At 42.3% G+C, this 26,808-nt stretch overlaps 2 protein-coding genes across 3 annotated transcripts; one reads left to right on the top strand and one right to left on the bottom strand.

Moving 5' to 3' along the window:
* hhatlb (hedgehog acyltransferase like, b) lies at positions 1–10,934 on the bottom strand. Of its 2 annotated transcripts, none has more exons than XM_010902370.5 (12): positions 10,745–10,934; positions 9,162–9,366; positions 7,620–7,687; positions 7,370–7,483; positions 5,778–5,972; positions 4,085–4,294; positions 3,691–3,862; positions 3,148–3,292; positions 2,981–3,016; positions 2,307–2,508; positions 1,489–1,630; positions 1–318 (listed from the first exon to the last, which is right to left on the bottom strand). In XM_010902370.5, exons 2-12 carry the CDS (start codon positions 9,265–9,267, stop codon positions 101–103), a joined length of 1,608 nt encoding a protein of 535 aa, XP_010900672.1. In that variant the 5' UTR covers positions 9,268–9,366; positions 10,745–10,934; the 3' UTR covers positions 1–100. The 2 variants fall into 2 exon arrangements, with proteins under 2 accessions (XP_010900672.1, XP_010900674.1); XM_010902372.5 differs by having other exon boundaries at positions 9,162–9,280.
* Positions 10,935–13,268: 2,334 nt separating this feature from the next.
* gars1 (glycyl-tRNA synthetase 1) lies at positions 13,269–25,714 on the top strand. Its single transcript, XM_034289460.1, has 16 exons — positions 13,269–13,618; positions 14,628–14,729; positions 15,067–15,169; positions 16,886–17,027; positions 17,528–17,616; positions 20,437–20,513; positions 20,887–21,032; positions 21,113–21,262; positions 21,349–21,511; positions 21,589–21,753; positions 22,602–22,855; positions 22,976–23,061; positions 24,315–24,424; positions 24,537–24,630; positions 24,756–24,946; positions 25,164–25,714. The coding sequence occupies exons 1-16, from the start codon at positions 13,367–13,369 to the stop codon at positions 25,287–25,289; spliced, it is 2,250 nt and encodes a 749-aa protein (XP_034145351.1). The 5' UTR covers positions 13,269–13,366; the 3' UTR covers positions 25,290–25,714.
* Positions 25,715–26,808: the final 1,094 nt, after the last annotated feature.

The following is a 26,808-nucleotide window of genomic DNA, read 5'->3' as shown; positions in this document are numbered from 1 at the left end:
TATTAAAGTAGATAGATATTACTTAATTTATTATGTCACAATGACAGAGGAAATTATTACTAATGAAGATAGTTTGACGAGCAAAGCCAGAATCCAGTCACTATTCAGCTTTCTCCTTGCTGGGGTCCACAATTGGCTGCACAGAGGCTGTGGGAGGGGCTATGGTGGGAGTGGCCTGGGTGGTAGAGGCAGTGACAGGGGCAGGAGGGGGGGTGCGGTCAGGGTCATCGATAAGAGCCTGTCTCCTCTCTCTCTCCTTGATCAGCTGGACTAGACAGTAGGTAACTGCCAGGACCGTAAGGGTGGTGACTGGGAAGCCTGGAGGGGAGGAGGATGAGGTTTAATAACTATGTACAGTTTAGTAATTAAATACAGTATATAATAACTACATGATGTGGTTTAATATCTATAAACAGAATATAATAACTACAGAACAGGGTTTAATAACTCTATTCATTATAAAATAACTACAGAACAGGGTTTAATAACTCTATTCATTATAAAATAACTACAGAACAGGGTATAATAACTATATACAGTATATAATAACTACATGATGTGGTTTAATATCTATAAACAGAATATAATAACTACAGAACAGGGTTTAATAACTCTATTCATTATAAAATAACTACAGAACAGGGTTTAATAACTCTATTCATTATAAAATAACTACAGAACAGGGTATAATAACTATATACAGTATATAATAACTACATGATGTGGTTTAATATCTATAAACAGAATATAATAACTACAGAACAGGGTTTAATAACTCTATTCATTATAAAATAACTACAGAACAGGGTTTAATAACTCTATTCATTATAAAATAACTACAGGACAGGGTTTAATAACTCTATTCATTATAAAATATCTACAGAACAGGGTATAATAACTATATACAGTATATAATAACTACAGGACGTGGTTTAATAACTATAAACAATATATAATAACTACAGAACAGGGTTTAATAACTATATACAGTATATAATAACTACAGGACGTGGTTTAATAACTATAAACAATATATAATAACTACAGAACAGGGTTTAATAACTATATACAGTATATAATAACTACAGGACGTGGTTTAATAACTATAAACAATATATAATAACTACAGAACAGGGTTTAATAACTATATACAGTATATAATAACTACAGGACGCAGTTTAATAACTATATACAGTATATAATAACTAAAGAACAGGGTTTAGTAATTATATACAGTATATAATAACTACATGATGTGGTTTAATATCTATAAACAGAATATAATAACTACAGAACAGGGTTTAATAAATCTATTCATTATAAAATAACTACAGGACAGGGTTTAATAACTCTATTCATTATAAAATAACTACGGGACAGGGTTAATAACTAAACACAGTATATAACATGACTATCTATGTGTATATGTGAAGGTAGTGATGAGGAAGCCGGGAGGGTTTAGAACGTATCTCCCTGACACTATGATACCTTTGAGCAGGAGTCTCTTGGCAACTAGGCTGGTGAAGCCCGGGCTGTTGAGGGCGATGATGTTGTAGAGGACGATGGTCCAGAAGTTAAAGCTGTTGAACAGAGCTCTGATCCGACGAGACATGGCAGGAGACATGGCCATCTCGAGGAGAGATTATTATAACATTATACTTTTATAACAAAAACAACCCCTTTACCCAGGGGTTGGCAATATGATACAAATTTGTTTTGCCCCCTCCGCAAGTAAAACATTTGTTAAATGAACAGGAATTCCTTTAGGAAAATTGGTTAATTTTGAAAAATTGGTTCCCAAGTATTCCCAGAAAATTTTCAAATACAATATTGGTGTTCTTCCCCCACAAACATTGGCTGCCACCAATGGCAGAATCCAGCCGTCAACTCTTGACCCCTGGTACTAAATAAACAGTTACCCTGTTACCCTGGTATCTAACAGACTGCGGTACCATACAAACTGTTCTATTTGTAAGCAACTGCTGTCAACAGCAGTTAGGGTTGTCATGTCAGTGTAAAACTAGTCTGTTATGTCATTGTTATAACACTTTAAATCCACATTAGCCTCCTCCCTTCCCTTCTCTCACTCCTCCCACTTCCCTTTCCTTCTCTCTGTATCTGTCCATTACACATCTTTCTCCTCCTTCCTCTCCCTATCTCTATGTCCTCCTTCCTCTCCCTATCTCTTTCACCTCCTTCCTCTCCCTATCTCTTTCTCCTCCTTTCTCCCATTATCTCCCTTGTCTTCCCTCACTTCTCTCTTTGTCCCCTCTGTCTCTTTTACACTCGGTTTCTCTATCTCTTACCTCTAGGGAAGTGAATGGCTCCATAGAGAGTAACTTGGCAGTCCAGAGCTCGAAGTTAAGTCCCAAGCAGTTGAAAAAGGCCCAGAGGAAAACCCCCTGACAGGGTCCCAGCCATAGAATTGTAACACCAAAGGTGCACATCGTAGCGATGGCCTCGTTCAGCACATTGTCATGCCTCCTTCCCAGGTAGTCATACACATACCTAAAAACACAAACAGGTAGTCAGACACATACCTAAAGACACAAACAGGTAGTCAGACACATACCTAAAGACACAAACAGGTAGTCAGACACATACCTAAAGACACAAACAGGTAGTCAGACACATACCTAAAGACACAAACAGGTAGTCAGACACATACCTAAAGACACAAACAGGTAGTCAGACACATACAGGTAGTGACACTAACAGACATAAAGTCACACACACAAACAGGTAGTCAGACACATACCTAAAGACACAAACAGGTAGTCAGACACATACAGGTAGTGACACTAACAGACATAAAGTCACACACACAAACAGGTAGTCACCCACACAGACTGGAAGTCTGACACAAAAACAAGTAGTCAGACTGTGTTGACCAGAAACTCCCAGAAGGGTCTAGTAACTACCTACCCAACATATCAGCTAGTATGCTTTGATATGGAGTCAAATACACTGACAAACTTACTTGCAAAGCCAGTCATTGATTCCTCTGTCAAAATGACTGTAGAAGAAGAATCTCAGTTAGTTACACTAATGACTTGTTTAATGATATTGAACAATGTGCAATGATAATGTCCACCAATAACAGACAGTGATAATGTTCAGTGATCAACAGGTAATGTATGTTCTTACGTCTCAGAGAAGACGTAGAGCATGGTGATACATTTAGGAGGCTGTGGAGGATCTAGATGGTCCAGTCGTGCCACGGTGTTGACCACCCCAAACATCACCGCTGATTTCACCCAGTCATATACCAGGTTACAGTAGGCCACGCCCACTACAAGACAGACACCATCATATAACAGGTTAGAGTAGGCCGCGCCCACTACAGGAGAGACACCCATCGTATACCAAGTTAGAGTAGGCCACACCCACTACAGAGAGACACCCATCAAATGCCAGGTTAGAGTAGGCCACGCCCACTACAGGAGAGACGCCCATCAAATGCCAGGTTAGAGTAGGCCACGCCCACTACATGAAACAGAGACAGACAGGGTAGACTCGGCCACGCTCACTATAAAAACAAAGGGATAAACATGTGTAGGTACTGCAATATTACAAACAAACCCTAAAGTACACATAAAATGTATAGAAATGAATTTCAATAAAATGCCAGTTAATGGAGTTATTGAGTAATGGATGGAGTCAATCAAACTAAATGAATCAGTAGCTGACCTAATGCCCAGTCTGATGCATGTTTGAGCAGCTTCATGTCCGTTGGGATAGTCAGGATGTACAGGAAATGGAATAAGATGTCCGCTGTTATTATGGCCCCCAGGTGAAGGAGACCCTGAAGAGAGATGTTCCATATCTCTCCTTCCTTACGTGTCAGGACAACTCTGTTGGCCTTGGTAGAAACACACAGATTACATGTATGACTTAACACACTTGTTTTTCTGTATTTTGTCTCTGGCAACAGTAATACAGTGATTTACATGGTTGATTAGTAAGCAGTCTTTGTGGTTTCATTCTGCAAAATGTCCACTAGAGAGTAGTTTAGAATTTTCAGCTGATAAGACTAGATCTTATTAATTTGTTGGTTGTACAACTTTGCCCATACGCCACGTACCTGAGCGTGGAACTTGTCGAAAGTCATGATAGGGCCAAAGTAGAAGAATGGGAGGTAGAAGTTGTATTTGAGGAGTTCCAGGATGCTGTAGTTGGCATCTTTCTTCTGGCAGTTCTCCAGGGCAAAGCTCATAGAGCGAACTATGGTGAACCCACAGCCTCCATAGAACAAGACAGAGCGGAGCTCAAAATCCACCATCACAAAACTGGCCTAGGGAAGAACAGGAGAGAAGGTGAGAGGGAAACAGGTGAGGAAAGACAGAGAAGAGACAGTGGAGAGAGACAGAGGAGAAATGGGTGAGAAGAGACAGGACAGACAGGAGAAACGGGTGAGGAGAGAGAGAGGAGAAACGGGTGAGGAAAGACAGAGGAGAAACGGGTGAGGAGAGACAGAGGACAGACAGAGAAGAGACTGGGGTGAGGAGAGACAGAGGACAGACAGAGAAGAGACTGGAATGAGGAGAGACAGAGGACAGACAGAGAAGAGACTGGGGTGAGGAGACACAGAGGACAGACAGAGAAGAGACTGGGGTGAGGAGAGACAGTGGACAGACAGAAAATACAAAATATACATAACAATAGTGACTAGAAGCAATTTCAAATAATATAAAAATGGAAATATGGACAGCATGAAGAGAAATCTTAAATATAAATACACGTGTTGTAGTGCCTATAAATGGATGTATTGAATGTGATAATATACATGAATGTACATATAGTGTGACCAGAGCATATGAAGTGTTCTGATCAATAGATCAGTGTTGCGGGTTAAGGAGCCTCGTGGTCTGGGGGTAAGAACAGTCTGTGAGTCTGGTAGTGCCCTGATGCTCCAGTAACATCTACCAGATGGCAGCAGTGTGAACAGACCATAGCCTGGGTGGCTGTAGTCTTTTATGATGTTCCGGTAACATCTACCAGATGGCAGCAGTGGGAACAGACCATAGCCTGGGTGGCTGTAGTCTTTTATGATGTTCTGTGTTTTCCTAAGGCATTGTGTATGGTAGATGCCTTGCATGGAAGGGATAGAAGAGAGACAGAGCAGAAACAGTGGTGAGAAGAGACAAGAGATGACAGACAGAGAGCCTGAGGGGAGATAGAACAGAGAAGGAGAGACTGAGGAGAAGAGATATGGGAGAGACTGAGGAGAAGAGATATGGGAGAGACAGAGGAGAAGAGATATGAGAGAGACAGAGGAGAAGAGATATGAGAGAGACTGAGGAGAAGAGATATGGGAGAGACTGAGGAGAAGAGATATGGGAGAGACTGAGGAGAAGAGATATGGGACAGACTGAGGAGAAGAGATATGGGAGAGACAGAGGAGAAGAGATATGGGAGAGACTGAGGAGAAGAGATATGGGAGAGACTGAGGAGAAGAGATATGGGAGAGACAGAGGAGAAGAGATATGGGAGAGACAGAGGAGAAGAGATATGAGAGAGACAGAGGAGAAGAGATATGGGAGAGACTGAGGAGAAGAGATATGGGAGAGACTGAGGAGAAGAGATATGGGAGAGACTGAGGAGAAGAGATATGGGAGAGACAGTGGAGAAGAGATATGGGAGAGACAGAGGAGAAGAGATATGGGAGAGACAGAGGAGAAGAGATATATGGGAGAGACAGAGGAGACACAGAGAGGATATTATATTGTGTTCAGGTTAACCAGAGCCTGTCTGTAAAACATTGTGCTGCCCAGGACCTGCCAGGAGACAAAGGGCTCCATCTTGAATGTGGACAGTGTGGTGAGTCCAGCTAGGAAACAGAGCCAACGCAGTTTGACCAGAGAGATGGTGTAGAGCAGGACACAATGAGACAGGATCAGAGTGATGTAGGTCCAACCCATACTGACCAGCACCGCCATCATGCCATAGAACATGTACATCAGAGCCTTGTACTGTGGAAGGGACACACACAACAGTTACAATTGCTGTGTAATGTTTACTGCAGATTAGTTCGTTTTATTGTCACTTTTTATCAAATGTTTCCCATATAATGGATGTAATACTGTAATTATACTGGGTGTAGTTACCATGCTCTAATACTGTACTGATAATGGGTGTAGTTACCATGCTCTAATACTGTAATTATACTGGGTGTAGTTACCATGCTCTAATACTGTAATGATATTGGGTCTAGTTACCATGCTCTAATACTCACACTTTAATACTAATCACACTTTGACACTAACCACACTTTAACACTAATGACACTTATCACATATGTTGCTCATGCTAATGTTTTATCTGTAGCTACACTTGTCTATATGTACATTAACTTAAATTACCTGTACCACCACACATGAACCCAGTACTGACACTAACTCTATAATGACACAATGAATCTACTGACACTAACTCTATAATGACACAATGAATCTACTGACACTAACTCTATAATGACACACTGACTATACTGACACTAACTCTATAATGATACACTGACTATACTGACACTAACTCTATAATGATACACTGACTCTCTACTGACACTAACTCTATAATGATACAATGAATCTACTGACACTAACTCTATAATGACACACTGACTCTACTGACATTAACTCTATAATGACACACTGACTCTCTACTGACACTAACTCTATAATGACACACTGACTCTCTACTGACACTAGCTCTATAATGATACACTGACTATACTGACACTAACTCTATAATGATACACTGACTCTCTACTGACACTAACTCTATAATGATACACTGACTCTCTACTGACACTAACTCTATAATGACACACTGACTCTCTACTGACACTAGCTCTATAATGATACACTGACTATACTGACACTAACTCTATAATGATACACTGACTCTCTACTGACACTAGCTCTATAATGATACACTGACTATACTGACACTAACTCTATAATGATACACTGACTCTCTACTGACACTAACTCTATAATGACACACTGCCTCTTTCCTGACACTAACTCTGTAATGACACAGTGACTCTGTATGGACACTGACTCTGTACTGACATTCTGGCTCTGTACTGATACTGACTCTATGCTGTCTCAATACTGGTACTCCTTGTAAACAACCAAATTGTTGTTATTATATAAATGATAATTTATTACATGGTATTGCTAATTATATCACATGTATATATTCCTTGTATTAATATTGATTAGAGTGATAAGCATTTCACTGCCTATAGTTACTGGTAACATCGCATATGACTAATCAGGTTTGATTTATCTTTCTTGGTCCCTCTCTTTTCCTCTGTCATATCTCCAGAAGAAGATATATTCCATCTTCAATGGAAACCCACCTCAGGGGCCAGCATGGAGCAGATCTTAGCAAAGATCACATGGCCGGACAGGGCAAAGATGATGTGTTCCCGGAACGTAGAAAACCACATCACCCACTCAAAGTCAGCTGTATCCTACAGCCAGAGAAATACCAGTCATCTAAGAAATCCAAATGTGATGGACCTTTAACTAAATTTAAAGAAAGGTGTATTTAACATAATAGGCATGTTCAACATTAATGTATCCACAGATGTGAAGCATTCATCTCACCATTCTCCTGCTGAAGTAGTGCCATCCTGGTGTCACACTGGACTTGAAGGACTTTCTGTTCACATTTGCTGCAATAAGACACTTAGATTAACTGATATCAGCACGTTGTTTCCAACAGCCTTCCAGTTATTTCAACATCAAGCTTAACACTGCATTACACTGCATTACACTGCAGTCTAGGTTCAAGACTTGACTATGCTGCTAGCTGATGAGTGACAGGAAAGCCCATTGGCCGGCAATGCAAAGAGACATTCCTCTCTTCTGTAGTAACTCATTAGGCTGATTGGCCACCTGCAAAACTGAATGAGGACCTGACTTCCTGGTGGTACAAGTGTGGGATTTAGCAGAACGGTCTGTCTGTCTGAAGTAATGGTCTGTCTGTCTCTGTCTGTCTGAAGTAATGGTCTGTCTGTCTGTCTCTGTCTGTCTGAAGTAATGGTCTGTCTGTCTCTGTCTGTCTGAAGTAATGGTCTGTCTGTCTCTGTCTGTCTGAAGTAATGGTCTGTCTGTCTCTGTCTGTCTGAAGTAATGGTCTGTCTGTCTCTGTCTGTCTGTCTGAAGTAATGGTCTGTCTGTCTCTGTCTGTCTGAAGTAATGGTCTGTCTGTCTCTGTCTGTCTGTCTGAAGTAATGGTCTGTCTGTCTCTGTCTGTCTGAAGTAATGGTCTGTCTGTCTCTGTCTGTCTGTCTGAAGTAATGGTCTGTCTGTCTCTGTCTGTCTGAAGTAATGGTCTGTCTGTCTCTGTCTGTCTGAAGTAATGGTCTGTCTGTCTCTGTCTGTCTGAAGTAATGGTCTGTCTGTCTCTGTCTTTCTGAAGTAATGGTCTGTCTGTCTGTCTTTCTGAAGTAATGGTCTCTCTGTCTCTGTCTGTCTGAAGTAATGGTCTGTCTGTCTGTCTCTGTCTGTCTGAAGTAATGGTCTGTCTGTCTGTCTCTGTCTGTCTTTCTGAAGTAATGGTCTCTCTGTCTCTGTCTGTCTGAAGTAATGGTCTGTCTGTCTTTCTGAAGTAATGGTCTCTCTGTCTCTGTCTGTCTGAAGTAATGGTCTGTCTGTCTCTGTCTGTCTGAAGTAATGGTCTGTCTGTCTCTGTCTGTCTGAAGTAATGGTCTGTCTGTCTCTGTCTGTCTGAAGTAATGGTCTGTCTGTCTCTGTCTGTCTGAAGTAATGGTCTGTCTGTCTCTGTCTGTCTGAGTTAGCAGGCATTTGGGCCGTTCCTATAGTAATTAACACAGCACTTCTCTGTGCTTAGTCTGTCCTAATTCTCAGACATTATTACTGACACCTTCATTTAACTCCAGCTTCCTCCCACATAATATCGCCTCCCCTCCTACATTACTTCACCCCCCCATTCTACGTAACACTGCCTCCCCTGTCTCCCCCAGCTCAACCTCATAAACAACTCCACCTCCCTCTACAAATCTTCTTACATACTTCCCCCTCTCGTTCCTCATAATAGATTGTGAATGTTATGTGCGTGTGTATACTCCTCTGTGTTTGTGCGTGTGTGTGTGTGTGTGTGTGCGTGTGTGTGTGCATACTTACAGCTGGACACGTCATAGATCCAGCTGGCTGTCCACAACATAGCCAGATACAGCACTGTGCTGTAGAGATACAGCTCCCATCTGGGCAGGCCGGTCTTGATCCCCATGGTGACCAATCAGCTGATGGTCACACACACACAGACACACACACACACACTCCCCTAAACACACACGCCTTGGAAAACACCCAGGCTTTGACTCAGGACCTGAACAGTAAAGCACACAGAGGGATAAACAGTCCTGTTACCTGACTAACATTGACAAGTAATAAGGCAATGACTCTAATGGCTGTGGACTCTGGCCAAAACACCTCAGCTAAGAGCTGTTCTGAGGCACTACGCGGCATCTTAACCATGTGGTCTTACTGTCTATACAGTGAACCACAAAGCTCAGTGCTGCCTTGCTGCTATTATTACATTATTATTATGAAGTTGCCAAGCTAAGCCTGAGTCCCAGCTGGTAGGGAACCAGATCAGTGTCTAGTTACCATTTCAAACACTGGCAGATATTATTGTGACAGAGGAGCATTCTGGGAACTAAAAATAATCTCTGCCCTCCAGTTTATGTAGAGGTCGGTATCTCTGACCAGCCAGTTTATGTAGAGGTTGGTATCTCTGACCAGCCAGTTTATGTAGAGGTTGGTATCTCTAACCCTCCAACAACTGTACAGGTAGAATCTCTGACACTTTCACAGTAGCTCTCTCATAAAACTCAATCATCAAGATAATGTAGTGGACCCAGAGACCCGTCTCACTCTTTCTTCCCACATCCCCCCCCCACCCCCTCTCTTGACCTCTTCCTCCCTGTCTCAATCTCTCTTGGCCTCTTCCTCTTCCTCCCTATCTCACTCTCTCTTGACCTCTTCCTCCCTATCTCACTCTCTCTTGACCTCTCCCTCTTCCTCTTCCTCCCTATCAGACTCTCTCTTGACCTCTTCCTCCCTCCTTTGTCTTTCCCCACTCTGGAGTTATCTGACACTTTCTTAATTCAAGGGAAACAAAGCTTGGCTTTACAGTGATATCCATACTTCCACAGTTTGCTGGCCTATTGCTCACTGTGTCAATGCGAAGCACTTCCCTGCATTTACACGTTATGTAGCATGTCCTGCTAACATGTGGTTACAGATTGTATGTCACAAACGGATCACCCGTCAGTGTTTGTTCAGGCATGGGATTACGGGCAGCTTTGTGTATCTGAGAAGAGTCAGATGTCTTTTAACATGTTCATCAGAATCAGGCCAGTTAAGAAATCCGACTCATGAAGTCATTTATAGAGCAGCTGCAGCCTATTTACAGTATTGCCTTCCTTCTTCACATTTCTGAATTGATATCTCCATTTATGTGTCACATGACATGGTAGCCTATTTGAAACTAATGCCAAGCTCAATAAGTACAATTTTACTTCAGGCTGCTTTTCACTTTTATTAGGCCACTATTCTGAATCCATCTGAAGAACACACTGGATGATGCAAAATGAAACTAAATTACTGCACACAAAAATTGCTTCTCTGCACTGTTAGCTGTTTCAATGTCACACGGTCATGCAGTTATTCTGACAGCGACACCTGTTGCAGGGGCTACTGACCTTGAGCGAGGCCCTGCAGAAGTTACCAGAAAAAAAGTAAACCAACAGACATGTAAAAGCAATCCCTCATAAAACAAAAGAAAAGACAAAATGCAAACAGAATGAGAGTGTTCTAGTGCATCAGTGGTGGTGTTGTGGTGTTGGTTGGTTGGGCTCCACGGGGAGAGCTGGGAATGGCTGAAGGTGTGCGTGGATGTGTTTGTATTTAGGAGAGGGGGAGGCGGACCCGCTGCCAGCGCCTGTCACAACAATAGATGTAGACCCATAACTGGCCTGACTGTTGTCTCTACAGTCTGTATGACGTCTTGTACTAATCTATCATTATCTGTCATTAAAGTGATAGTGGGTGGGTTTTTACCAGCAGAGTTCCAGGAACTGACTGCTGTTGGTTTGGAAGTCAAGACCAGGATGTCTTCGAATAAAGACTTGAGCTCAAACAGCGGAAGTAGGTGTATCAGAATCAGGATTTGAATTAATTCCACAGTCTTTATTGCTTTGTTGTCTCTTCAGTCGTTTTACAGATACAATGTTCAGTGTATTTTGGCAAAACCATAACATAAGCTTCCTGTAAAATTACCGTAATTTCAACGAAATATGTATGGAGCGCATTTCCTTTACTCAATATGCATTACGTAAGAAAATGAACTTGCGATAATCTGTTAGTATTGATAATTGTCTATGCATTAATATTATTAATCTATTTAGATATTTATTATCTACAGGGTGTTAACAGAACAAGCCCTACAGTGTCTCGCCAGGACACCAGCAGGTGCAGAGCCCAGCCAGACTGACACAGAGACTCACTGTGTGAGCTGCATTACAAACACTGAGCTACATGTAGTAGCCAATGATTGGCCAACGATTCATTAAAAAATAAAATCAGTGGTGTTATTTTAAATATCCAACACATATTTTTTCTTTTACACATTATAACTCCAGATAATTTCAGTAACCTGGAGAAATGTTGACCTTTCGGTTCCTGTCCTCTCTCATCTGTTATTTTCCATCTTCGTATTGCCAGGCCTGTTTTGGGGGCGTTTGAACTTGTATCCATTTGGACCAGAGCCCAGCATTTTATGATGCTTAGCTGTGAAGTGAAACAAATAACACCTCTTGTGACTACTAGTGTCACAGCCTCATCAACGAATTGCTGTCACACTAGTACTCACAAGAGGTGTTATTTGACATAGCTTAGGCTACGTCCTGCTAACACAGAGCAGCTGAACACAGAGCAGTCGTTTTTTGGAGATGTTAGGAAATGTCAACTTTAAAACCTGTGGCTGAACTGTAATAGTTCCAGCTTCCTCCATTTTGTCTTTTACCCGTGACAGAACATTTGTTTCATTCACATCAATAATTGTTATTTCACATAGTTCTAACATCTAACATTAGTGGGAGTGGAGCAATGTAAACCCTCTGACCCTGCAATCATGTTAGCTTGACCTGCCCTCCCTGTGTGAGAGAGTTGCGTGCATAGAGAAATAGTCGAACAATAACTTTGCGATTTATGAACTCAAGCAAATCTTAGATAGTACATAGTTATAAAATAACTATATTGTAGAAATTTCAATGACATTCAAATTGTAGGACTTTTATGTTTCCACTTGATCTTGTGGATGTACAGTATGTCTCTCTCTGTACGTCTCTCTCTGTATATCCCTCTGTTTTTCTCTTTCTGTATGTCTCTCTGTTTGTCTCTCTTTTTGTATGTCTTTCTGTATGTTTCTTGCTGTATGTCTCTCTTTATGTCTCTCTCTTTGTCTCTCTCTCTCTCTGTATGTGGCCCTTTTCATTTCCCACGGGATGTAAAATGACACAGACACCCTATCACACAAGGACAACAGACCCTGACCCAGTAAGACAAGCCTTACCAACTTACAGGTTCAACAGAGACGCAGTTTTGGGACAGTCCTGTACTGAAATAAATAAAATACACAGAAGTTGTTTGGGGGAAAAACACACATGATACCTCCCATTCTGGTGAGAAATTGAATTTACTTCCACTGTTGGTATGATGTCAGATATATTTTTTGTGTGGACAGGAATTATATCTTATGGGGAACATAAATGAATCCTAAAATTACTAACTGTGCAGTGGTCTCTTAATTTTTTCCGGAGCTGTATGTGCATATAAAGCAGGAGTGTTAGAGTACTGTAACGTGTTCTCTACCCCGTCACACCGGGAGGAAGCTCACTAGACTAGAGAGAAAAACAGACAGAGCAAATTTCACTTCTGATAGAGACAACTGCTGATATGAAATCCAAAGTTTACTGCCACCTTAGTCTTAGTGATCAACCTAGGCAAGATTGTAAAACAGAAGACAATAGTATTGAAATCCCCCTTGTAGGCTATGTATTCTGAAATATGCCATTATATGAATTATCGATCAAATATGTAATAAACACTTATCATTGCGCTTCCTGAATTTGCTGTGCATGACCCGAATTCGAGTAACAGCGACCTGTTGTGGTAAAAGCTGTAATACTTTGTCGAATCTGCATTTTTCAATTTCCACCTGATAAAATGTCGAAGGTGCCGCTAAATTACCGAAGCGTTCATTTACTTGTTTCCTGAGATTTCATCATTCTGTTTCATCCACATTACGGTTCTGCCCTCGGTCCATGCTTCGTAGCGCAACATCAGCACTGCTGAGGGCCAGCACTGAGATTACCAGTCTCCGCTCGGTGCCGCCGGTCTGCCGGGTTCTACCTTCGCCACAACGCTGTCCGCCCCTGACCAGGCCATTTTCCCTGTCTGTTTGCTTGTATAAAACGAAGAAGAAACGTATTTGGTTCGAGCGTACCGAAGGACACAAAATGAGTGGCAATATTGAAGAGATTCTTGCCCCATTGAGGCTGGCAGTGAAAGAACAGGTACACCAAATTGCAATAGAACGACAAATGAATTAAGCGTATTCCTTTATTTTCTAGGTAAATATCCATACAAGTACAGTACATAATTAATTACTGTAATCTGCTACCTACAGTACATGCTGAACTGACAGCTCAGTCACAGCCGCTGTAACTGTCTACGTTAACAACAACACAACCTAATGCTAAGTATTTGTCTGTCTCACTAGTCGACCAACAATGAGATCTAAAATGACTATGTAGCCATATTGCTAGCTAACTTAGCTAGAAGTTGCTAGCTAGATATGCATTTCTTTTGTCAATGAAGGAAGTCCTGTGGCTTGCCGCAACTTGAGATCTGTACTGGTAGCTAGAACATATTTGTAGAAACAACAAATAACAGATGTATTGGATGTTTTGTGGACAATTTTCTTTTTAAAATAACTACTGTTGTTGTGAATTCATAAATAGTTGCTGTAAACGTGCTGCATTGGTAACAATGTCTGCGTGATTTTCTCCGTGGTGCCACGTTTCAGCCGGAGCCGAACCGTAGAAGTTGGGGTGAGCAGGGTGGAGTCAGACCATCTGCTCTGGGTTGTTTATGGATCTTTACGCGTTTGCAGGGGTCCTAGAGACCTCGACCCTCTTCATGTCAGCAGATTACTCAAACTGAAACCGGAACAACCATTGGTGCTGCTTTGTTTCTATAAAGTACAAGCTCAAAGGCTTTGGTGACAGGGAATTCTCAAGGGTTTCTCCTGGTCTCTGGAACTCTCTCCCCAAAACCATCTGTGACTCTGAGACAGTCCCCATCTTCCAGCAATGCCTCAAGACTCAACTGTTTCGAAATCACCTACCCATAGCCTTGCCGAATCCAACACTCTCAATCTTTGTTGTTTTCTCATGGTATTTCTTTTGTTTCTGTTTGTTTTCTGTTCCGTGTCACTTTTGTACAGCGTCTTTGGGTCCCTGAAAAGCGCTATGTAAATATAATGTATTATTATTATAATAACCACACACATTTCTGTTGCAGGGTGAGTTGGTGCGTCAGATGAAGCAGGATGGTGCCCCTGATATGGATGTCACTAAGGCCGTGGCGGAACTGAAGGCCAGGAAAAGAGCCCTGGAAGCTAAGGTGAGGACTGCAGAACTCGCAGAGGCTAGTTCCTGCCCTTAGACCCGTTACCCTAACCTGTACTAGAACTGTTTTACATTTCACATCCAAAGGGTTGGACATCCCAAGGATCCTACTTAGAATCTGTTTAGTACAGAATAGCTATTTCCTCACAGCGCTCTGTAATCATAAGGACAATTCAATAAATACATGAAAATAAACCTTTTAAAAGCAATTTCCCTTGTTCATATTTTCTGACTGATTGATTCATCTTTGGGTTGAAGTTTCTCCTTTCTTTTAGCTGAGATTAACTCTTTTCGGTGGTGTTTTGTGTCTAAAACTATTCATCACTACACAGGAACTGTCCCTGCAGCCCAAAGATGACATCGTTGACCGAACCAAAATGGAGGATACGTTGAAGAGGAGGTTCTTCTATGACCAGGCCTTTGCCATCTATGGAGGTGAGGGTGGTGGGCACATCTAATGAGTGGTTGTATACCAAGATGCCAACATTGATTTAAAACTATTACATTTTATTTATTCAGGTATTGCTGGTTTATATGACTGTAGAATTCCAGAGAGATGTGCTTGCTAGAGATGTGCTTGCTTATTTTTCAGTCAGATGGGCAGGATGAGAGACCATTGTTTATCGGGGGCAGAGTTCAGTATGTTTCTGTGCTTTTTCTTTATCATTGTCAGAGTAGGAAATCCCCCTTTTTAAACAGCACTCAATCTCAGAAGAAGTATCTGCATGTTCAGAGATAAATGCACTGTCCTTGTTGGAAGCTCTGCTATTCCAGGTGTAAGCAGTCTGTGTGACTATATTATTCCAGGTGTAAGTGGTCTGTATGACTATATTATTCCAGGTGTAAGCGGTCTGTATTACCATATTATTCCAGGTGTCAGCTGTCTGTATTTCCATATAATTCCAGGTGTCAGCTGTCTGTATATTATTCCAGGTGTCAGCTGTCTGTATATTATTCCAGGTGTCAGCTCTCTTTATGACTATAATTCCAGGTGTCAGCTGTCTGTATGACTGTATTATTCCGGGTGTCAGCTTTCTGTATTACCATATTATTCCAGGTGTCAGCTGTCTGTATTACCATATTATTCCAGGTGTCAGCTGTCTGTATTACCATATTATTCCAGGTGTCAGCTGTCTGTATTACCATATTATTCCAGGTGTCAGCTGTCTGTATTACCATATTATTCCAGGTGTCAGCTGTCTGTATTACCATATTATTCCAGGTGTCAGCTGTCTGTATTACCATATTATTCCAGGTGTCAGCTGTCTGTATTACCATATTATTCCAGGTGTCAGCTGTCTGTATTACCATATTATTCCAGGTGTCAGCTGTCTGTATTACCATATTATTCCAGGTGTCAGCTGTCTGTATTACCATATTATTCCAGGTGTCAGCTGTCTGTATTACCATATTATTCCAGGTGTCAGCTGTCTGTATTACCATATTATTCCAGGTGTCAGCTGTCTGTATGACCGTATTATTCCAGGTGTCAGCTGTCTGTATGACCGTATTATTCCAGGTGTCAGCTGTCTGTATGACCGTATTATTCCATGTGTCAGCGGTCTGGATGACCGTATTATTCCGGTTTGTCAGCGGTCTGGATGACCGTATTATTCCGGTTTGTCAGCGGTCTGGATGACCGTATTATTCCGGTTTGTCAGCGGTCTGGATGACCGTATTATTCCGGTTTGTCAGCGGTCTGGATGACCGTATTATTCCGGTTTGTCAGCGGTCTGGATGACCGTATTATTCCGGTTTGTCAGCGGTCTGGATGACCGTATTATTCCGGTTTGTCAGCGGTCTGGATGACCGTATTATTCCGGTTTGTCAGCGGTCTGGATGACCGTATTATTCCGGTTTGTCAGCGGTCTGGATGACCGTATTATTCCGGTTTGTCAGCGGTCTGGATGACCGTATTATTCCGGTTTGTCAGCGGTCTGGATGACCGTATTATTCCGGGTGTCAGCGGTCTGGATGACCGTATTATTCAGGGTGTCAGCGGTCTGTATGACCGTATTATTCCGGTTTGTCAGCGGTCTGTATAACCGTATTATTCCGGGTGTCAGCGGTCTGTGTGACCATATAATTCCAAATGTGTTTGACAGTATTATTCTGGATGTCAGTGGTATGACCGTAATGTTCTGTCTCCAGGTGTCAGTGGTCTATATGACTTTGGTCCTGTGGGCTGTGCCCTGAAGAACAACATCCTGCAGGCCTGGAGACAGCACTTCATTCAAGAGGAGCAGATCCTGGAGATCGACTGCACCATGCTCACCCCAGAGCCCGTCCTCAAGTGGGTCTTAATGTTATACTACACACACTGCAATCTGTCTAACTTTACTAACACAGTGGTCATTCTCTACCTTGGAACCAGCCTAACTTTACTGACACAGTGGTCATTCTCTACCTTGGAACCAGCCTAACTTTACTGACACAGTGGTCATTCTCTATCTTGGAACCAGCATAACTTTACTGACACAGTGGTCATTCTCTACCTTGGAACCAGCATAACTTTACTGACACAGTGGTCATTCTCTACCTTGGAACCAGCATAACTTTACTGACACAGTGGTCATTCTCTACCTTGGAACCAGCCTAACTTTACTGACACAGTGGTCATTCTCTACCTTGGAACCAGCCTAACTTTACTGACACAGTGGTCATTCTCTACCTTGGAACCAGCCTAACTTTACTGACACAGTGGTCATTCTCTACCTTGGAACCAGCCTAACTTTACTCACAGGGTTTTTCTTGACTAATCTGAATGCTGGTCTGTAATGTTGCTGTCTACAGGACATCAGGACATGTCGACAAGTTTGCTGACTACATGGTGAAGGACGTGAAGAATGGAGAGTGTTTCAGGGCCGACCATCTCCTCAAAGGTGAGAGTCCTTTCTAACATGCCAGATGAACAAAAACATTCATGAAACCATCTCCTCAAAGGTGAGAGTCCTTTCTAACATGCCAGATGAACAAAAACATTCATGAAACCATCTCCTCAAAGGTGAGAGTCCTTTCTAACATGCCAGATGAACAAAAACATTCATGAAACCTCCGAAAAGTTTGCACCTCTTCGCAATGAGCATAGATGTCATCGCAGAGCGATAAATCTGATAAAGCCGTGAAACGCGAGAATGCGCTGCACCTGCCCTTATGTACATATGACACCCGTAATTTATGCCGGTGTGGCGATCACCAAAGTGTACATTGACAGCTTTCAGCATAAATGATAAAACAGCTAATTAACTGTTCATCATTCTCCATGAAAACATCAGCGCGGAATTCTCTTTCCTATCTCAGTCAGTCAATTAGTCAAATTGATTTATAAAGCCCTTTTTACATCAGCAGTTGTAACAAAGTGCTTTTACAAAACACCCAGCCTGAAACCCCAAGGAGCAAGTTTAAATGGAGCAGGAGAAAAGGAACATTTTGAAATTGCATTTCTTAGGTTTCCATGGATTTACAGTGGAGAAGGCAAGACAGGGGGGTCCAGTGACACTGTGGCCCTATCCAGGGGAGCAGTCTCTGCCATTAGGGTAGCTGCTCGACCCAGAACCACTGGTTTATTTTTCCTCTCACCAGGCAATTTAAGGCGTGTTAACTAATCAAGATGCCACCAAAATTATAATGACCATTTATGATCTCCAAGTATGTCGATACTATAGGCATGAGTGACTTAGGAAAAGCAAGTTTGTCTAACACATTACATACACAAAGGTAATTCAAGCCTTGCAAACGCATGAACAACAGAAATAAGAGGGAAAAAATTCAGCAAAAATGGAAGGAATAAAAATCATACAATGAGGTGATACATTATTTAATATTGTGGTGCGTTTGTATGTGTTTTATTCCGTCATCTTATTTTATATGACCTATTATTATAATTATGATTGTTGTTACTGAGGCTGGTATGATGGTTGTTTTGCGTGATAATGATGATCTTATTGTGAATCAAGCATTATCTTATTTTTTTACGTTGGTTTACAGTTTCCAACCAGACATGAGTTTGTTTGTAAGGATACGACAAAGATAATATTGATAAATACCAACTGTGTCGGTGAAATTATCTTATGATTATTTTAAGATCACATTTGATCATATGCACGTTTCATGAATGAGGGCCATTGTCCGTTCTGACGTGCTATATGAATAGAGACATGTCCCTTCATATGTGCTATATGAACAGACATGTCCCTTCATATGTGCTATATGAACAGACATGTCCCTTCATATGTGCTATATGAATAGAGACATGGCCCTTCATACGTGCTATATGAACAGAGTCATGGCCCTTCATACGTGCTATATGAACAGACATGTCCCTTCATACGTGCTATATGAATAGAGACATGTCCCTTCATACGTGCTATATGAATAGAGACATGGCCCTTCATACGTGCTATATGAATAGAGACATGGCCCTTCATACGTGCTAAATGAATAGAGACATGGCCCTTCATACGTGCTATATGAATAGAGACATGGCCCTTCATACGTGCTATATGAATAGAGACATGGCCCTTCATACGTGCTATATGAATAGAGACATGGCCCTTCATACGTGCTATATGAATAGAGACATGGCCCTTCATACGTGCTATATGAACAGAGACATGGCCCTTCATACGTGCTATATGAACAGAGACATGTCCCTTCATACGTGCTATATGAACAGAGACATGTCCCTTCATACGTGCTATATGAACAGAGACATGTCCCTTCATACGTGCTATATGAACAGAGACATGTCCCTTCATACGTGCTATATGAACAGACATGTCCCTTCATACGTGCTATATGAACAGAGACATGTCCCTTCATACGTGCTATATGAACAGAGACATGTCCCTTCATATGTGCTATATGAACAGACATGTCCCTTCATACATGCTAAATGAATAGAGACATGTCCCTTCATACGTGCTAAATGAATAGAGACATGTCCCTTCATACGTGCTAAATGAATAGAGACATGTCCTTCATACGTGCTAAATGAATAGAGACATGTCCCTTCATACGTGCTATATGAATAGAGACATGTCCTTCATACGTGCTAAATGAATAGAGACATGTCCCTTCATACGTGCTAAATGAATAGAGACATGTCCCTTCATACGTGCTATATGAATAGAGACATGTCCTTCATACGTGCTAAATGAATAGAGACATGTCCCTTCATACGTGCTAAATGAATAGAGACAAGTCCCTTCATACGTGCTATATGAATAGAGTAATGGCCCTTCATATGTGCTTTATGAATACAGCTCAGATCTCCCGATGTAGCCAGCCACTCAGTTAGCAAGCTAACAAGTCAGCCAGCTAGGCCTGAATGATGTTGGCTAAAGCATGCTGTGTTGAGGAAGTGTAACAGTGTTTTTCCAGAGAGTAAGGCTTTAAGGGAAGTAGTTGGATCAGCAAAAATCACACCATGCTTTCTGAGGTACAGAGACCCACGCCTGCAGCTCTCAGTCTGGACCCAAGCCAACAGAATTCCCTCTGAGAAAGACATGGTGCTTTGTTCAGTCAGAGCCGGCATTTTTGGTTTCATAGCACACTTCTAGTAGGCATCTATATTTTTAGTGGGTCCCTTTTTGTTGTATTTAATCAACCTCCAGGTAGACACTTCTTGCTCTTAATGGTGCTGACCTGACAGCAGCTGCCCCAGTAGGTATAACTGACCCTGTGTTCCCCTGTCCCACCAGCTCATCTCCAGAAGCTGATGTCTGATAAGAAGTGTTCAGCAGAGAAGAAGGCTGAGATGGAGGACGTCATCACTCAGGTGGATGCTGCTGAGAACATCCTGCTTTAGAGATCTTAGAGTCTAAGATCAGACTATAAGGATAAAACAAAACTCTGCCTTTAGCATGAAAGCCTCCAGTTCTATATTAAACCAGAGTTGGGCTGCCAGTGTAAACTAGTTGAATTAATGTCATGATATAAACAGGTGTCCACAACCTCTGACTGAATGCTACATCTGAGATTGGTCACTGGGGTGTTGATTGAAAATGGTGCATTGATTCAAAATGTGCAGGGAGTTTTTAAATGTTGTATTGTTCTGCTGCTGCCCTACCCGTGCGGTCAGTGGGGGGGACCAGTACTTTCAAACGATTTACAGTCAACAAGTGACTGACTGTTTTCTCGGATCTCCTCAGATGGACAACTATACCCAGGGGGAGTTAACTGACCTGTTTGTGAAATACAGTGTCAAGTCCCCCACCACAGGAAATGACCTCACAGCGCCACATCTCTTCAACCTGATGTTCCAGACGTCCATAGGACCAGGTGGTAACATGACCGGGTGAGGAATTTGTTACCCTGATGTTTCTGTCTGACTGGTAGGCCAAATCGCACTGTAGACTGACGGATTTTGTTCTGTAGCTACTTGAGGCCTGAAACCGCTCAGGGAATCTTCCTCAACTTCAAGCGCCTGTTGGAGTTCAACCAGGGAAAGCTCCCGTTTGCTGCTGCTCAGATCGGGAATTCCTTCAGGAATGAGATCTCTCCTCGCTCAGGGCTCATTCGTGTCAGGTTAGTGTGGGACTGGAGATGAAGACGTTTGTCTACCTGTTCGACCAGTCTGCAGCGGCTCAATAGTGATGCTTGTGTGTCTGCAGAGAGTTCACCATGGCCGAGATTGAGCACTTTGTGGACCCAGCCGAAAAGATCCACCCCAAGTTCCCCAATGTGGCCGACCTGCAGATCATGCTGTACTCTTCCAAGGCCCAGACCAGCGGTCAGTCTGCTGGGCTCATGAGGCTGGGGGAGGCGGTGGAGCAGGTACCCACAGCATTCAGTTAAATGGCTTTAGTCAGGCACTGATCCATGCAACGGTTACATTGATTCCTCTGTCTCAGGGAGTGATCAATAACTCCGTCCTGGGGTATTTCATTGGGAGGATCTACCTTTACCTTACTAAAGTGGGTGTTGCCAAAGACAAGCTTCGCTTCCGTCAGCACATGGACAACGAGATGGCCCACTATGCCTGTGACTGCTGGGATGCAGAGACCAAAACATCCTATGTAAGTTACCCCCTGACCCTAAACCTAACCTCTGACCCTAAACCTAACCTCTGACCCTGACCCCCTATGTCTGTGAATACTGAGACCCACATCAAGCAAGTTTATTTATACAGCACAATTCATACATTATTATTAATATGCAATTCAATGTGCTTAACAATGAAATGTAAAATGTAAAAATGCAATAGAATTAAAACATTCAGCTTGTTACACATTGTTCTAACTCGGCTGTCTCCAGGGGGACTGCGTGAACTTCAACACCCCGGTATCTCAATCCTCACATTCCAATGCTAGGATGAACCCGTCAGTCCCTTTGTGAGATAATACCCTACATCGATGTCTAAACAGCAGCACAAGAACTTGCATTATCCATCATCAGCAGATTGTTACATTTACACAGAGGTTATTCCTCTGATAGCACCAGAACTGGCATTACAGAAAACGATTGGTAAAAGATAGCAAAATAGAAATGTAATAACAAAATAAATCAAAGAAAAAGAGAAATATAAAATGGTGGCTACCGTTAGAGGGTTTTGGCAATCTTCTGTAGGCACAGACTGGTGTTATACAGCCACTAGGTTTTGGCCTTCCAGCCACAAGTCACATTTGGAAACTGAAGTTTGCCTGATGCTCTTAGTTTTAATGTTAAGCATTGAGGTTAACAGTGTGGCTTAAAGGCGAGTGTTAATTTTCTGATTTTAAGAAGGAATATTCTAGAAAAAGGAGAGATTTAGAATGACTCAACTGGATAAGTAAACAGTTTTTCCCCACAGATGGCTTTAATCTGAGTCTGTTCCTGTAGACCTCTTTATTATTATTTCAAATGTCTGTTCCTTTGTTTTCTGCAGGGCTGGATTGAAATAGTGGGCTGTGCTGACCGGTCCTGTTTTGACCTGCTGTGCCACGCTCGGGCCACCAAGGTCCCTCTAGTAGCAGAGAAGCCTCTCAAAGAACCCAAAGTAGTAGATATTGTCCAGTTCGAGCCCAATAAGGGCGCCATTGGTAAAGCCTATAAGAAGGACGCCAAGTTGGCGATGGAGTATCTAGCTGTCTGTGATGAGTGTTTCATCACAGAGCAAGAGGCTCTTCTCATCAGTAACGGGTGAGTACTGGTCAATAAAGATACGTTTAATGTTTCAGTATGTTATTCAAAATATTCGGGTATCTGATCTGATGTAACCGAATAATAACCTAATAATAACCTAATTCTAACCTGTCCCAGGGAGTTCACCATAGAGACGGAGGGAAAGACATTCAAACTCACCAAGGACATGGTCAGTGTGAAGAGGTTCCAGAAGACCCTGCATGGTGAGAGAACATGTAATCCAGAGGGTTTAGTTTTGATTAGAGTTTACAATTTAACATCTCTATTTTTCAAGTCTGATTGAATTAATACACATACAGTATATGTAGATAGTAAACATGCTTTAAATGTCATGGTTGTAAGAGGTAATGACCGCAGGCTGCGTTGCTGATGGCAGTTCTGTATGTTGTCTGTGGGTTTAGATGTTTTATTTACCTCTTCTGTGCTCACTGTTCATAAATGTTTAGCCTTCAGATTTCTCCAAAGAATGCTCAACTCTCTCTCGGGTATTCTGATTTTCCCATATGAGTCTACCAGACCAGACTACAATACTAAAAGTTGGTCAATAAAGCATCTGTAGGAGTATAAAAAAGGTTATTATTCATCTTTATTGTCATTGATCAAGTACACGTTCAGTACAATGAAATGCAATTGGCAACTAAGCAGGGCTGAACATTAACCAGTATTATATTTATACATTTAAGAGGAATGTATAGATGTGCAATGAAGGCAAATGAGGTGCAAATGGCAATAATAAATGTGCAATTAAGGCAAATAGAGGGTTAATTTTGTATAAAAAACAACTGTAAAAATGCAAGAATGATGGCAGAACTAAATGTGCAAAGAGGAAAACTGAAGGTGCATGTGCAACTGAAATGCAGGGATAGCAGCAGTGAGGTTCCCAAGGTAGACACGTATCCATAACAACTGAAAACTTCCATTATCAGACTTTGCAAGGCGGTGTCAGGGTAGTACAAATGGAGCAGTGCAAAAGGGTCCCTGAGGGGCGGGGGGTATGTTTAGTGACGTGTCACAGAGTTCTCTGGGTCACACAGTTCAGCAGGGTTACAGTAGATGGGAAGAAACGGTTCCTGAGCCTGCTGGTGCAGGAATGAAGGGAGCTGTACTGCCTGCCTGGTGGTAGGAGGACAAACAGTTTGTCATGGGTGTGAAGGGTCCCTGGTGAATCCACACGCCCTGTCCAGGCACCGCTTGTGCTGGAGGTCTACGATGGCAGGAAGCTGGGCACCACTGATGTGCTGGACGGTTTTCCCAACCTGTTGCAGGGCCTTCCAGTGGGCTACGGAGCAAATGTCAAACCACACTGTGGCGCAGTTAGTCTGAATGCTCACGATTGTTCACAAGGATAAATAAGTGATTGATCAATAGATCAGATAATAGCCAACATGTATTTGTTTGCCTGTCTAAACACAGACTTTAAATGTGCAATCTAAAGACTGTTTCTGTTTCTCTACAGTGGAGGAGGTGGTCCCTAATGTCATCGAGCCCTCTTTTGGCATTGGGAGAATCATGTACTCCATCTTTGAGCACACATTCCAGGTCAGAGAGGGAGATGAGCAGAGAACGGTAAGGAAACATCTGCTGTTAAAACCACCCCACATGCTGGGCTGTTAGGACTTGGCATTGAGGGTTCGTAATGAGGGTTGGTAATTTTTCTTTCTCACCATCTGGTCATCAGTTCTTCAGCTTCCCTGCCACTGTAGCGCCATATAAATGCTCCGTCCTTCCTTTGAGCCAAAATCAGGAATTCGTGCCTTTTGTTAAGGAACTATGTGAGTACTCCTTCAGCCCTGGATTTCAAACTCTGTCATAGGCTATAGAACAAGATGGAACAGTTCTCAATGGAAACGTTTGTTTTTTTAACGGTTAACATGTTATGATTCACCCTCCTCTCCAGCCGAAGCAATGACCAAACAGGGCGTGTCCCACAAGGTGGATGACTCATCAGGATCCATCGGGAGGCGCTACGCCAGGACAGATGAGATCGGCGTGGCTTTTGGCATCACCATCGACTTCGACACGGTGAACAAGACGCCACACACAGCCACTCTGAGGGACCGTGATTCCATGAGGCAGATCAGAGCTGAGGTATGCCATCTTTACATCAGATACGTCTTTACATCAGATCAGATACACTGTGCGTCTTTACATCAGATACGTCTTTACATCAGACACCTTGGTCGCTGTTTGAATCTCTGTATAAATAAAGTTTAAAAAAATACTTTTTTTAAATCCATTTGAAAAGGATTGTTAACTTCCTGTGAATGGTGATGTTAGCTGTCTTTGTTGGCTGTTTTCCCGGTAGGTCAGTGAGTTGCCAGGGATCATCAGTGATCTGGCCAACGGCGTCATAACTTGGGCCGAGGTGGAGAAGCAGTACCCCATCTTTGAGGGACAGGAGACCAGCAAGAAGGACACAACTGAGGAATAAATGTCAACTCTCTCCGTCTGTCGGTCACTCCAATGAATCGCCCACGGACATTTGGACATTTCTGCTACCATTGGGACATTTTCACCGTAACTGTAATTTGGGCAGTGTTGAGACAGAGGAGGGTACCACTCTGGCGCTCTAACACGCAACCACTGAAATGAATCTCAAAATAATGTATGTAATCATGTATCTAACCTTAACCATAACAAGGCGACAAATTCTGATTTGTCCCTGCTCTGGTAAATATGAATATGCCTCTGGAAGAGGATGCTGATGGAAAAGGGACATTCCTCAATGTATTGTAAAGGGAGAAGTGTGTTCAGGTAGTTTGTCTCGTGAGGTGGAGATGTTTCACCATTCCAGTTTCTGGGCGATTCGATCTACATAGAAAATATTTCCGGTTCAATAAATTGAACACACTGGAACCAGCCTGTGTCTGTGTGTTAATGATGGAAGCAGCTCTCTTCTGGTGAACATGGGCTGTTTCTGTCTATCGTGTTATATTGTTAAATGTCCACCAGAGGGCAGGGCTTGACCAACCTCTTCACAACAGAAAGGCCCATGACAACAGACTTCACTGCAATTTAGGATATTTTCTATCCAAAGGGAAAGTCTTTGCAGTTCTGTTGGGCTGCATTCCATTAGGATGGGAGTGGCTGTACTGGAGCTTGTAGAGCAGGAAACCTCCAGTGTCCAATTGAAACTACCTCAATGCTCATTCTCACTAGAAAAGAGTCTGGTGAAGAACTTAAGTCGTGTGTGTGTGTGTGTGTGTGTGTGTGTGTGTGTGTGTGTGTGCGCGCGCGCTCTGTCATTGCCATATTATATGCAAAAACATGGAGGACCTAGCCATAATACAGTACATTTTCTACAGGATAACCTAGTCATAATATAGTAAATTTTCTAGAGAACCTAGTTATAATATAGTATGTGTTCTACAGCCTGTAGTAACTCCTTGGTAAATGCATAGCTGTGTAAAACTGGTAGTATCATCAATGTACAACAGTCCTCTTTTACACCTGCGTATAGTGCTATTACTGCCACCTTGCTGTTGTAAATTACATTATAAAGGTTTTGCTGTGTTTACAGACCTACCTAAAAGAGTTGGAAACAGTTGATCATAATTTTTTACTCAGCAAGCATTAGGACTGGGAACTGGGACATGCATATGGTTTTATATTCACCAAATTATCTGAACAGAGGCGGTCAAGCATAATTTTTATATTCAACAACTTGGTGAACAGAGGGGGTCAAGCATAATTTTTATATTCAACAACTTGGTGAACAGAGGGGGTCAAGCATAATTTCAAGTGGATGAAGGCATAGGCGCCGATACCGTGGGTGCTCCGGGGCTTGAGCACCCACGGAAAATAGCGAGCACCCACGAAAAAATATATATATATAAATGGCGTGCGCCTATGAGCACCCACGGAGGAAAACATAAATCGGCGCCTATGGATGAAGGGGTATCCCAGGGATGTACTGACTGAATATTACTATAGACACCAAAAATAGCTGC

This window comes from Esox lucius, chromosome 21, assembly GCF_011004845.1.
Source record: "Esox lucius isolate fEsoLuc1 chromosome 21, fEsoLuc1.pri, whole genome shotgun sequence".
NCBI classification, from domain to species: domain Eukaryota; kingdom Metazoa; phylum Chordata; class Actinopteri; order Esociformes; family Esocidae; genus Esox; species Esox lucius.
This window is presented reverse-complemented; position numbering and strand designations above follow the sequence as displayed.